Source organism: Pristis pectinata, chromosome 1 (genome assembly GCF_009764475.1).
Source record: "Pristis pectinata isolate sPriPec2 chromosome 1, sPriPec2.1.pri, whole genome shotgun sequence".
Taxonomy (NCBI): Eukaryota; Metazoa; Chordata; class Chondrichthyes; order Rhinopristiformes; family Pristidae; genus Pristis; species Pristis pectinata.
In genome coordinates, this window is record NC_067405.1 from 120,225,130 (window position 1) to 120,238,170 (window position 13,041).

A 13,041-nucleotide genomic window follows, 5' to 3' on the forward strand; every position below is an offset into this window, starting at 1 on the left:
AGTCTCTTCTTTTACTCATCACTTTTTCTCTTAGCACCCTTTCCATTCTCTTATTCTTCCCCACGTTCTTCTCCCCCATGCGAGCTTTCCCTCTGATCTCCGGTTGCTGGTTGCTCATTCTCTTCCAGAGCAAGAGTGCCTCCATCTGCTGCCACTTGTTCTCGTACTCAAATCCAACAACCAACATCCCACATTGCCCAAAATCTATAGCCTAAACAAGAACCCCTGACCATTGCCCAGAAGACCTTGGGAGAATCTTCAGCTGGCTGCCTGGTGCTGACTAATATTAGCAGATCACTATCCACATACTCATATAGCACTGCATCTTCAGTGAACTTGAAAATATTACATTTGGTCCTCTAGGACAAATCTTCGATTTAGATCTAGGACAAATCTTCGATTTAGATTGCGAATATTTGGGAATCAAATACTGATCCCTTTGGTATCCGACTACTCACTGCCTTCCAACATGAGAAGGACGTGTTTTTCCCTGCTCTGTTTTTGTTAACTGATTTTCAATTCACACTGGTATATTACCCCAATTCCACATGCTGTAATCTTGTTCACCAGCCTCCTGCGTAGGACCTCATTGAAAGCCTTCTGAAAATCCAAATACCCCATGTTCACTAGTTCTCACTAGTCTTCTCTATTCAATATATTCTTAAAGAACTCCAAGAATCCAATGTTCTTTCAAGAATCCAATGTTCATTCTGCTCAACTATTCATATTTTCTATCTGGCTTGAAACTGTACTCTTTAATATTGATTCCAACATCTTCCCAACTACTGACATCAGATTAACAAGCAAGTCAGTCACTCTCAGTTTCTTCTCTTTCCCCTTTTTTTTGTTTAAAAAAAAGTGGCGTCACATTTTCTACCCTCTATTCTGGAGGAACCATTCCTGAACTGATTAAATTTTGGAAAACACCACCAGAATATCCATCATCTCCATGGCCATCTTTTTCAAAAGTCTGGGATATAGATCACTAAATCTTTGAGATTTCAATTTTCAAGCTCATTATTTCTACAAACAATGAAATTAGTAGCAGTAGGACATTTGGCCCCTGAAGCCTGCTCTGTAAATTAATAAGATCACGGCTGACCTGATTTTAACCTCAACTCTGCATTAAACCCCTCACCCCTCTTATCAAGGATCTACCTCTGCCTTAACAATATTCAAGGGCTTTCCATCCTCCGAACTACAAAGATTCATAAGCATCAGAAAGATCTTTGGGTTCATTTATCTCAAATAGACAATATCTTTTGCCAAAACAGTGACCTTTAATTATAGATTCTCCCTCAAGAGGAAACATCCTCTTCACATGCAGTCATCTCTCACCTCTTTTAACCTCCAGCAACCCTTACTACTCTGCCTTCCTTAACTTCTTTAGTAGCATTTCTTTACTAAAATATTGTTACTTTACTTTCTTACCAATTTCCTTCCTCTTTAAATCTTTCAGTTCTATACTTTAAAAATGGGATGCTGACCATTCATTTTCACTCCTGATGCATTCAAAAGGAAGACCCAACTTCTCTTTAAAGTCGCCAACAGATCTATGCATTATTGCATTTTCCTGGCTTCATTTCAGATTTTTTTTTAAACTTCCTTTTCAAATCTTTCTCCTCCTTGTAATATACCAGTTTTTGCAATGGACTCTACAAGGTGTGCTGATGCAGAAGAATTTGGAATCACATAAGTTTGAAAAAAAACAGAAGTGGCAGATCTACAGTGATATCCTAAAGGGCACTCAACGATGCAGCTCGTTTAGTATGAGAGAGCTAACATAACAAGGTTAACACTATTAACTGAATTGTTCTGGCAACTACTAACCTTTTTTAGTAGGGGCCATGGAAGCCACAACAAAAGCCCATTTTATAGCTGATACTGTTCCTCGTGGGACAATTGATTTCCAATATGTAGCTATAAAAGCAATTAAAATTTGTTAACATCTTACTGACATGGAAAGACCAATTTCATTTGTATTGGTAACTAAAAAACTTATGCTCACCAGTACATTATAGTAAGGGACATTGACAAATACTAGCCCATAAGAAATCAAATAACTTAGTTCTGATGTTATCAGCCTAAAATAGCCGGACTTCAGAGCATTTTCACTTCATTACTCTCAACTTCAAAATTAATGTATTTAACAGTCACTTCACTCCAATGCATGAACATATTACTTAATACATTTTAATTAGAAACTGTTACACACACAACTAAGATTTATGTATGCAATTTAGTAGATGAATTTTCTTAAGTTCACAATATTTCCAAACAGCTGGGTAGGTACTTATTCATTTTCATTCTGATGTTTATTCAAATATTAAGCCAATGCCAAATTGGATTTAGTATATTTGGTGTATAGTTGACCATTCCTCTGACATAGCATTCTAAAAGTTTTATTAAGAATTGGAATATTTACTTTATTACACAGGTTATGTACTATACAACATTGCCTTCATCACAAATGTTATGATTATTATTTGGATAAACCAGCCATCTATTGGCAAGTGAGCAAGACCACCGAGTTACACCAAAGAAAAAGGACCTTGCATTGCATAAGTGTTTCTTGTGAAAACCAAAGACTATCTACTTTCCTCTTTGGATAAGAATAGCGCATTGGATGAGATTACAGTGATAGCACAATGAACGTGACGAACTAAAAGTCTCTCTCTCAAAATCGTGCTGAATTTTATTTCCTTAAAACCTGCACAAATGTTTTAATCATCCACAAGGCAAAGTCAATTATAACAGAACTTATATTTCAAAAAACTGACTAACCTAATAGATTTCCTTTTGCTACATGGAACTCGTTTTTTCCCGATGTAATCCACACACCACAACTGTTAACACTGATGAGACTTGGCTGAGATGGAGACTGTTGTGACCATAAGACACCCCGCAGTTTGTCTGCTACTTTTTCTACTGGTGCCTGAGCAACTGTTGCCACAGTCTGTGTTGCATGAATTATTGTTTGGAAGATATTGCACTGATCGAAGACCACATAATCTGTAATGCTCACCTATAAACAGAAGAAATGCTTCAAAAATCCTATTTCTGAAAAGAATACTTTTATATTTAGGTTCTCTATTGGCAAAGATTTTTCAAAACATCACGGAAGCATTTCTCATGCTGTCACTTTCCACAAGTTAGGATTCAATTCTGCATTTTTGATAATACAGTGGGCAGAAAAAAAACTAAAAACTCTTCATGTAATAGTAATTCAATTCATAATGAAAAACTGAAAGACTAATTCTCAGACTATTTGGAGATTTATCATTTCACTGCTTTCGATAAACATCAAATTCCACATGCATTACTTTATTCACGTTTTTAAAAGGGACAATTGCTAAAAGAATATGGTGTACATTTTATTTTAAACACACCCCCACAGCATCTTGCTGTGTGTTGGATCAGATTTTCTTGGAGACTTGCATTAATATTGATTAGCATCTACATTGAGTACTATCAAGCACCACAAAAATTACATATCAAGTGATGAAATTATCAATTATGACACTCCATATTTTCCAAAAGTTGTGCTGCTTCATGGTTACCTTGCATTTGTAGCGGTTGCTACCGCGGAATAAAACAAGACTCTACTCGGAGGATTGCCAAACAGAACTGGTTTATTTTCCCGCCTTGTGCGGGCCCTTTAAGGGAGAAAAACTCCCGCCCAAAAAAACCAGCAATGACGTAAGTCCTACGTCATCAGGACTTTCCCGCGCGCGGGTTCTCCCCGTCGCTCGGAAAGACTAGGCCCGCCGCCATCTTGGGCCTCGTCGCTCCGACGCCGCGCGACCCGACTGCCGAGCCGGTTCGCCCGACTAGACGGTGAGTCGCCACACAACCCCCCCCAGAACCGGCGAGACAGTCCCCAAGGTCCGTGGGCTGTGCCAGCTGCCGCTTAGGGGGGACGGCCTCTGCGTCGTGGCGTGGCAACCTCGACAGGCTGTTGCAGATCCAAATGGGCCGGTTTGAGGCGGTCCGCCGTGAAAACCTGTTCCCTGCCTCCAATGTCCAAAATAAAAGTGGATCCGTTATTCCGTATGACTCAGAACGGTCCCTCATATGGTCGTTGCAATGGCGCCCGAGGTGTGCCCCTGCGAACGAAAACAAACTTACAGTCCCGTAGTTCCTTAGGCTGGCAGGATGGGGCTTGACCGTGCCATGAGGCGGGAATCGGGGCCAAGGCGCCGAGCTTCTCGCGCAGTCTTTGTAGAACTGCTGGGGGTTGTTCCCCTTGGTCCTGAAGGGCAGGTATGAAATCCCCGGGGACAACTAGTGGCGCCCCGTATACAAGCTCAGCTGACGAAGTGCGGAGGTCTTCTTTGGGGGCAGTGCGTATGCCGAGCAGGACCCAAGGCAGCTCGTCAACCCAGTTAGGACCCTTCAGGCGGGCCATCAAGGCCGATTTTAGATGGCGGTGAAAACGTTCCACCAACCCGTTTGATTGAGGATGGTAGAAGCACAGCTGGTCACCCGTGTCGTCGTCTGCGTTCCTGGGGCGTGGCTGCTCAGTTGCTGGGGCCGGGCGAGGCAGGCGTTGGGCTCGCGGCCTGGTGATTTGACTGACGGACGAACCGCTCTCGCGCTTGGCCCTCCACAGGACATCTGCCTGGGCGGCCACCTCACGGGGGTTGCTGAAGTCGGCATCAGCTAACAACAAGTGGATGTCATCGGGGAGCTGTTCGAGGAAGGCCTGTTCGAACATCAGGCATGGCTTGTGTCCCTCGGCCAATGCCAGCATCTCATTCATTAGGGCGGATGGGGATCTGTCCCCCAGGCCATCCAGATGAAGCAGGCGGGCGGCGCGCTCACGACGGGAGAGGCCGAAGGTCCGGATCAAAAGATCTTTGAAAGCCGGGTACTTATCTGCCTCCGGAGGCGACTGGATGAAGTCTCCAACCTGGGCGGCTGTCTCCTGGTCCAGAGAACTAACCACATGGTAGTACTTCGTGGAGTCGGAGGTGATCTGCCGAAGGTGGAATTGCGCTTCAGCCTGGTCAAACCAGACGCTGGGCCGAAGTGTCCAAAAGGTGGGCAGCTTGAGGGCCACTGCGTTGGCTGCTGCGCTGTCGTCCATTTCGCGGGTCCAAAAGCCGTTTGGACCGTCGGGGTCACCAATGTAGCGGTTGCTACCGCGGAATAAAACAAGACTCTACTCGGAGGATTGCCAAACAGAACTGGTTTATTTTCCCGCCTTGTGCGGGCCCTTTAAGGGAGAAAAACTCCCGCCCAAAAAAACCGGCAATGACGTAAGTCCTACGTCATCAGGACTTTCCCGCGCGCGGGTTCTCCCCGTCGCTCGGAAAGACGAGGCCCGCCGCCATCTTGGGCCTCGTCGCTCCGACGCCGCGCGACCCGACTGCCGAGCTGGTTCGCCCGACTAGACGGTGAGTCGCCACACATTGATAATAATTAGAAGCTAACTTTTATAGCTCCATTCAACCAAAATCAAAGATAATTATTTTGCTGCAATATTAAGCACTTTTTGCCCCACTGCTACCTAGATTTAAAATAGCTGCATAATAGCTGAGTTTTAGCTACGGAGTTTAGCTGTCATTTTAACTCACAGCTGAATATAATAGTTTTGTAGTATGTAATCTTTTAGAAAAATAGATGCTCAAATGATGAACATAGCGATGTAATAGAGTTAGCACATTTGGAATCTCCAAACTTCATAATTCTCGATGTGCCTCAATTAAAAGAACCCCAACCAATTCCATCAAGAGATCCCTGGTGAGAGGACGACTTTGGAGCATTGCTGATGTTCAGATTTACATGATAATAGATTACTTAAAATCTGAATAGCCACACTACCCGTTTACCTCCACCCTCAGTGGAGCAAATCCTTAAAAAAGTACACCTAAATAGGAATCCATTGACGGAAAGATGGTGTGCTGGAGGCCTAAATTTTGCAGTCTGAGTCACTGCTGAAAGAAAACCTGAGGCTGGGGTGGAGCATTTATAAAATGCCAGGCTAACTTATTGAATATAGTTCTAGTTTAAAAGAGTGTTCTTCACACACCTGTTTATTGGATACTATAGATAATTTGAGAACATTTAAAAATAATTTTCCCTCCATTTCATACCATGTATTGTCAAAAAGGTCCACAATATTCATAAATTCAAGCTTAATTTTGATTGCCCATATCAACTTTGTTATCTTACTCAGAAAATATTTAAATATATATGACAAAGTTCTTACCTGCCACCAGTGTTCATCTTCACCTTGAGGTTTCTTTGAAGATATGCCAGTACGGAACCAGAGGTTGCCATTTGTGTCTAAAGCCCAGACTGTCTGCTGGTCTCCCAGTGCTATACACACCAACTCCAGCATTTGTCTTTCACTATATAAAAGGAGCAAAAATATGTATTTTTAAAATGCAATCTTTTGTTTAAAAATTGTTGTATTTTTATCAACCTTTGAAACGATCAAAACCTATGAAAGAAAATACTATAAAGACCATGAAAACACATTGATAAGCATCAGGGTAGAGCATAAAATATTGAGAGTCAATCTAAGTACAAACTCCTCAAAGCTCTCTGTAGATTCCTTTGGGTGTAGTAAATGAGTTCTCTCAGCGTGCCTCAGGCCCAACACGTTCTCCTCCATCCACACACTTGTACATGGACAAACTTGTTCTTACATTGAACAAACTTTTTCCATTCTTCTTCCCCTTCAGATCAAAACTGTAGTTTTGGGCACTCACACGAGTCCAAGCTATGCTAGACTTTTTGAAGGATATGTGGAACAGGTGTTTCAGGCCCCTTCCCTCAACTTCTTTTCTAGTTCATTGAAGATTGCATTGGTGCCATTTCCTGCACTCATTTGGAACTCAAAGATGTCATTACTTTTGCTGCCGGTTTCTACCTACTCTCACTTTCATACAGTCTGTCTCCAACTCTTTCCTCCCCTTTCTGGATCTTTCCATTTCTGTGTCAGGGACTAGATTAACAACAAACATCCTTTGCAAGCTTGTAACCTCCTTGTTGACTACATTTCCTCCGACCCTGCCTTCTGCAAGGACTCTCTTCATTCTCTCACTTCTTCGGTTTCTGTCGTATCTACACCAGTGATAAGACTTTCCACATGGGTGACTCTTGAGGTGTCTTAGCTCTTCCTTAACCATAGCTTCCCCTCTTACCATGGTTGAAAAATCCCTCAACATTCTTTTCACAACTCACTGGTCTGTTTTTCAATCTTCACTGATTACTTCCTTCTCATGGATTTTCCCATGCAACTGCAGATGTTCCTTTGCCCCATCCTTTCCCACATAGTCCTTTCAAGTGAGGCAGTGATCCACTTGCAGTTCTTCGAATTGAGTATACTGCATTCAGTGTTCATGATGTGCTCTCCTTTACACTGGTGAAACCAAATGTAAAATTGGATGCCCTTTGCAGAGCACCTTTGTTCAGCCCACATGAGCAATCCTGTGCTTCCTGATGTCCACCATTTTAATTCTCCATCCTACACCAATGTCTGTCTGTCTGTCTCTCTGTGGCCTCCTGCACTGCTCCACAGTAGCTTGGAAAAATAGCACATCATGTTCTGTCAGGGAACACTGAAGGGTCTGAAGACTGAATTCAGCAACTTCAGGTAATTTATCTTTTCTGTTTGCATCACAGCTGGCCAGCTGTTGCAAGGTCATCCATTTATTGTATTAACTCAGCTTTTCTCTTTCCATAGATACTACCTAATGTGTTGGGCATTTCCAGAATTCTTTTGGTTTGTTTATACAGCACAGTAACAGGCCCTTCCGGCCCAACGAGTCCACGCCACCCATGTTAACCTACCTGTACGTTTCATTTCTTTGAACTTGCTCTGATCTGCATTTCACAGCTGGTTTGTTTTCTTTTTCTCCACCTGTCCCCATTAATCTCTCAGCTAAATGACTTCATAAATAGTGCATCAGCATAGCAACTCCAACCTCACCTATCATAGATATTTCCTTTTGTTCCTCTCAAACCTCTCTGCAAATTAAAACCAACTTGCTTTCTCAGGTCTTTACCCAAAAGAAAATTAACCATTTTCCCTTCCCATAAATGCTGCCTGAACAGCTAAGCTCCCAAGTATTTTCTGCTTTTATTTCAGATCTCCAGCATCTGCTGTTTTATATTTTCTATGAAAGTCTTATTATTTTGAAGTGTCAAATAAACTCCTCTCATGATTTACATTTTTACTGTGAATTATTTTTCAAGTCGATGACTCACATAGACTAGTCTAGTGACAATCGTCAATGCAGCACAAGCTAAAATCAACAGCAAGGATATATGAGTTTGGTCTCTCTGGACCAGGTTAAAAGGAAAACTGCTGTTAAAAGATACCCTGGATCACTACGAAATGCTTTAACCATGCAAAAGGGGAAATATTTTATCTAAAGGGCAATAAACAAAGTGTACCAATAATACTGGAGGAAAAAAGTCGTAGACAGCCACATTCAAGACAAATACTTTTTAGACAAGAAAACATGGTGATGTTGCCCAACTTTGGCTAGTTTTTCCAAGAGTGTGCTTTGAACAACAGATTGTTTAACCTTCAATATTCTTCACTTATTATGAATGTGAAAGTATATTGGTATGCAAACCAAATATCATGAAAATAATTTAGAATGGATGTAAACAATTTTCAGAAAACATCTAAAAAGGCACATCACAACAAAAGAGAAATCTTCCTACCTTACAATATCAGACACCCACTGCTCTCCTTCTGGACAAAAACTACTGATGCCTTTTCTGAAGAGAATTGTTCGCTGTTCTGTCAGTGCCCATACCACATTATTCTTGGAAATAATTTGCACTAAAGGACAAGGGCAATCCACCTTCACTGCTCTGGCACATGGACGATCCGCACTAAGGCCTCAAGATAAGGAACCACAAAGAACATCTAAACTGAATACAATATTAAATGTACCACTGTAGGAAATTGTACAAGTTTTAATGCGACTGATTAGATTTGTACTTTCTACTGCAAGCTGCAATTTTTGCTAAATATCTGTAAAGCAAAACAAAAGCCAAGCTCAAAATAGTTAAAGAAACAAAATAAGAACAGCGAGATAAAAGATAGGGTAAGGCAAGAGTGAGAAACAAGAATAATGGGCACTTTTCAAAACACTTAAATATCACAATGCATTTCACAGGTAATTCATTTTTTTTCAGAAGTACGATGAATTACGTGGGCAAACACAAAACTTAACGTCATATAGAAAGTATTGTATCTAATATACCTCCCTTCATTGCTGAGAAATTGTACACACACACCCTCATACCACTTAAGAATATACAGAGCAAATGTGGATTTATCACCAAAACAAATCAATAACAAAAGCATCAACACTGAGTCAGAGATGGATGATGATGGTTTCAGTAGTTCAAATCTTGGATAGGGACAAAAGCGAGCCTTGTTAAGTTGAAGGAGGAGGAGAGTATGAAGTCAGAAGTTTCACCCAATTCATTGCCAGAGCAGAGAAATTTTTTTAACCAGCTAAATGCACAATGGCATCCAATCTGTACTTTAAAAAAAAATCAGTCACCTTCAAGAGAAACTGAAAGCAAGATCAGTGCAAGATATTAGCTTATATTGCATGGAAAATAATGTGAAAGAGCAAAGTGCCACGTAGTTTGGCAATGAATATATAAATTTTCCATTATTTTCTACTGTTAGTGTATGGGAAAAAGTGTCTGATTTCTTGCACACATTAACTACGACAGGCACTGAACCCACTCTAGACTTATAATCTCACAGGCCACGAGAACCTTGTGAAGCACAGGGCTCCGCATAGGAAGGGTGCTGCAACACTAGATGAGGTGCAACAAAAATTCTCCCAGACCGTCATGTGTAAGGAAAATCTTAATTTTTGGAGGCTTTTGTGTAGAAAAGCGAGAAAAGGAAATCTATCATCTATTTTCTCAGCATCCTTCCTATGCAGATGCCCAATGCTTCACAACATCCTCATGGCCAGTAAGATCATGCTGATACATCATTACATCTCAGGTTTTGTATTCTATACGGCCTGCTGTAATTTCTACTATCCCCATTCTAAATCTTTGTAACTTTTACTAAAATGTTATAGTACATGTTGAAGTTTATTGTCATAAGCATACATACACAGGGTATAAATGCCATGAAAATCAGCTTTTTGCAGAAACAGCACAGTACATTACAAATATGACAAACACAAGTTAACAAACCTAAATTACATAACAAAATAAATGACATCAGTGTAAGTTGGGGGGGGGGAGGGGGAGAAAAGAGGGGGAGGGGGAGAAAAGAGGGGGAGGGGGAGAAAAGAGGGGGGAAAGAGGGGGAGGGGGAGAAAAGGGGAGAAAAGAGGGGGAGGGGGAGAAAAGAAAAGAGGGGGAGGGGGAGAAAAGAAATATAGTCTGAGGTAGTGTTAGGGTTTCTCCAGTTCTGTTCAAGAACCCGATGGCAGTGGGGAAAAAGCTGTGATTGAACTTGAAGTGTGGGACTTCAGGCTCTTGTGCCTCCTGCCCAATGACAGCAATCGAGAAGACAGCATGGCCTGGATGGTGGGGGTCCCTAATGACGGATGGCTCTTCCTGAGACGTTACCTCTTGTAGATGTCCTCCATAGTGGGACAGCTGTATCCACAATGGAACTGGCTGCATCCACCACTCTCCGTAGCCTCTTGCATTCCTGTGCAGTGGAGTTTCCATACCAGGCCATGACGCAACCACTCAGAATGCTTTCCACTATACATCTGTAGAAGTTTGTCAGAGTAATTTTTAAAAAGTGTTCAATATATATACACACACACACACACATACATATATATACACATATACACATACATTCATTCAAGGGATGTGGGCTTTGCAGGCTGAGCCAGCATTTAATTGCCAATCCCTAGTTTCCACACAGAAGGTGGTGATGAGCTGCCATCTTGAACCGTGGTAGTCCTTAAGGCACAGATTTCTCAACAATGCTGTTGAGGGAAAAGTTCCAGGATTTTGACTGAGTGATGGTAAAGCAACGGCCATACATTTCCAAGTTAGGACGCTGCGCAGCCTGGAGGTGGTGGTTTTCTCCCACACTTTTGCTGTCTTCCTTCTCGATGGTTGAGGTCATGGGTTTGGAGCTGTCCAAGGAATCTTGGTGAGTTGCTGCAGCGCATCCCAAAGATGGTATAAACTGTTGCTACTGTGAGCCGGTGCTGGAGTGTGTGTATGGTCGTGGATGGCGTGCCTATCAAGCAGGTTGCTATGTCCTGAATGGTGTCAAACTTCTGGAGGAGTGTTGTTGAAGCTGCACTCACCCAGGGAAGCGGAGAGCATTCCATCACACTCCTGACGACCATTGAAGGTGGACAGGTTTGGGGAGTTCGGAGGAGAGTTACTTCCTGTAGGATTCCTAGCCTCTGACCTGCTCTTGTAGCCACATTGTGTATTTGGCTACTTCAGTTCAGTTTCTAGTCAATGATAACCCCAGGATACTGATACTGGGGGATTCAATGATGGCAATGCCACTGAATGTCAGGGGGTAATAGCTGGATTTTCTCTTGTTAGATATCATGACTTTACTTGCCACTTATCAGCCCTAGCTTGGATATTGTCCAATTCTTGCTGCATGTGGATGTGGACTGCTTCATTATCTAAGAAGTCACAAATGGTGCTGAATATTGTGCTATAATCAGCAAACATCTCTACTTCTGACCCAAATGAAGGAAGGTCATTGATGAAGCAGCTGAAGATGGTCGAGCCTTGGACACTACCTTGAACTTCTGCAGAGATGTCTTGTTTCCTACCTGGCACACAAAATTCTGCTTTAATGTGAATAACAGCTTTAAAAGTAGCAACCACGCATCACTCCAGTAAAGGGCAAGTTGATGGCATGATCACCATGTTCCCTTCATGGAGTTTTAAATAGTAACAAAATCACACACACTGCTTTTACCTTATATATATTTGTAAAGAGGCAAGTTAAACAAGGTCTCCATTAAGTTCACTTGGCTGCATTAGCTTAGCAGCCAATTAAACTCAGAAAAACATTGTAAACTGCAGCATAAGTGGAGCAGGGTGGGTTTGAAACCCTTAGCATGAAACTTAAGAAAATGCAACATCAGATTGTGGGGTTGATGAGGAACTAGGAGATTCCCAGTTAATCAAGACTGGTTGCTGTGTGGCTGATTGGAGACACCCATATCCAAAGTGTGTTGGGAGATGGAAGTGGAGGAGAATAAAGGTGGTCAGGACTGTTTTTAACAATACATTTATTGGTTGCAATGACATTGGCAGGAGTAAACAACAATCATTGAGGGCTATGGGGTATACTGGAGGAACTTGAAGGTATCGCCGAGAGGTTTGCAGGGCTGATTAAAAAGGGACCAGGAGACTTGTGATGCTCATATAAAATGTTCTTTTTGACTTCTGCCAACATGGCTAATTTGAAGTTTGCTTCAGGAGACAAACACTGCAGCTAAAATTACCCAGCAAACCACTAAAAGTTGCAACAAATTAGAACTATTCAATTGATGATAATTCACAAATACAACTGCTTTCTTAAAATGTGAATTAACAAAAGTTCTTCTGCGCTACGAACTGGACTGTACAGATTTGGGAAAGAATGAATGCCATTTCTTCTTGTGAGTGATCTTAAATCTTGATAGCAGCTTCAAGACAAAAATTTAAACATCAAATGCCCTACATACACATTTTGGCAATTTTCTACATAACTAGCTGAACACACAAAAAAAAAATGCATGGAATTCACTAGCAGTGCTATGGGCCTTACCATTTGTACGAATAGTTTAGGCTTGGAAGCAAAACCAAATTAACTAGTGTTCCTGATCAAGATTTTGATATAAAAATGCTCATGGTTATAAGATGATGCTGGTCATAACCAGGCTAATACTCCTGTAGGCTCACTTTGTTTCAGCATGGGCTGTAACTGGTACATGTACAAGTATATTAAAATTTGTATCTTCAAGAGCAAAGAAGCGGCAATGGCAAAGAGACAGGGAAAGAAAACCATAGCTGCTATGTGAAAGTTGTTTTATTTTAAATTACATTATCTTT

General features: G+C 41.6%; 1 protein-coding gene across 3 annotated transcripts in view; it reads right to left on the reverse strand.

The window, feature by feature from the left end:
* Positions 1–13,041, reverse strand: part of tecpr2 (tectonin beta-propeller repeat containing 2) — an 81,633-nt gene that overhangs the window by 30,682 nt on the left and 37,910 nt on the right. For all 3 annotated transcript variants that reach the window (XM_052022236.1, XM_052022243.1, XM_052022252.1), the window contains 4 exons: positions 8,686–8,866; positions 6,215–6,356; positions 2,785–3,025; positions 1,831–1,920 (listed from right to left, as the gene is read on the reverse strand). In XM_052022236.1, the coding sequence (XP_051878196.1) occupies positions 1,831–1,920; positions 2,785–3,025; positions 6,215–6,356; positions 8,686–8,866 (654 nt within the window). The remainder of the gene's footprint in view (positions 1–1,830; positions 1,921–2,784; positions 3,026–6,214; positions 6,357–8,685; positions 8,867–13,041) is intronic.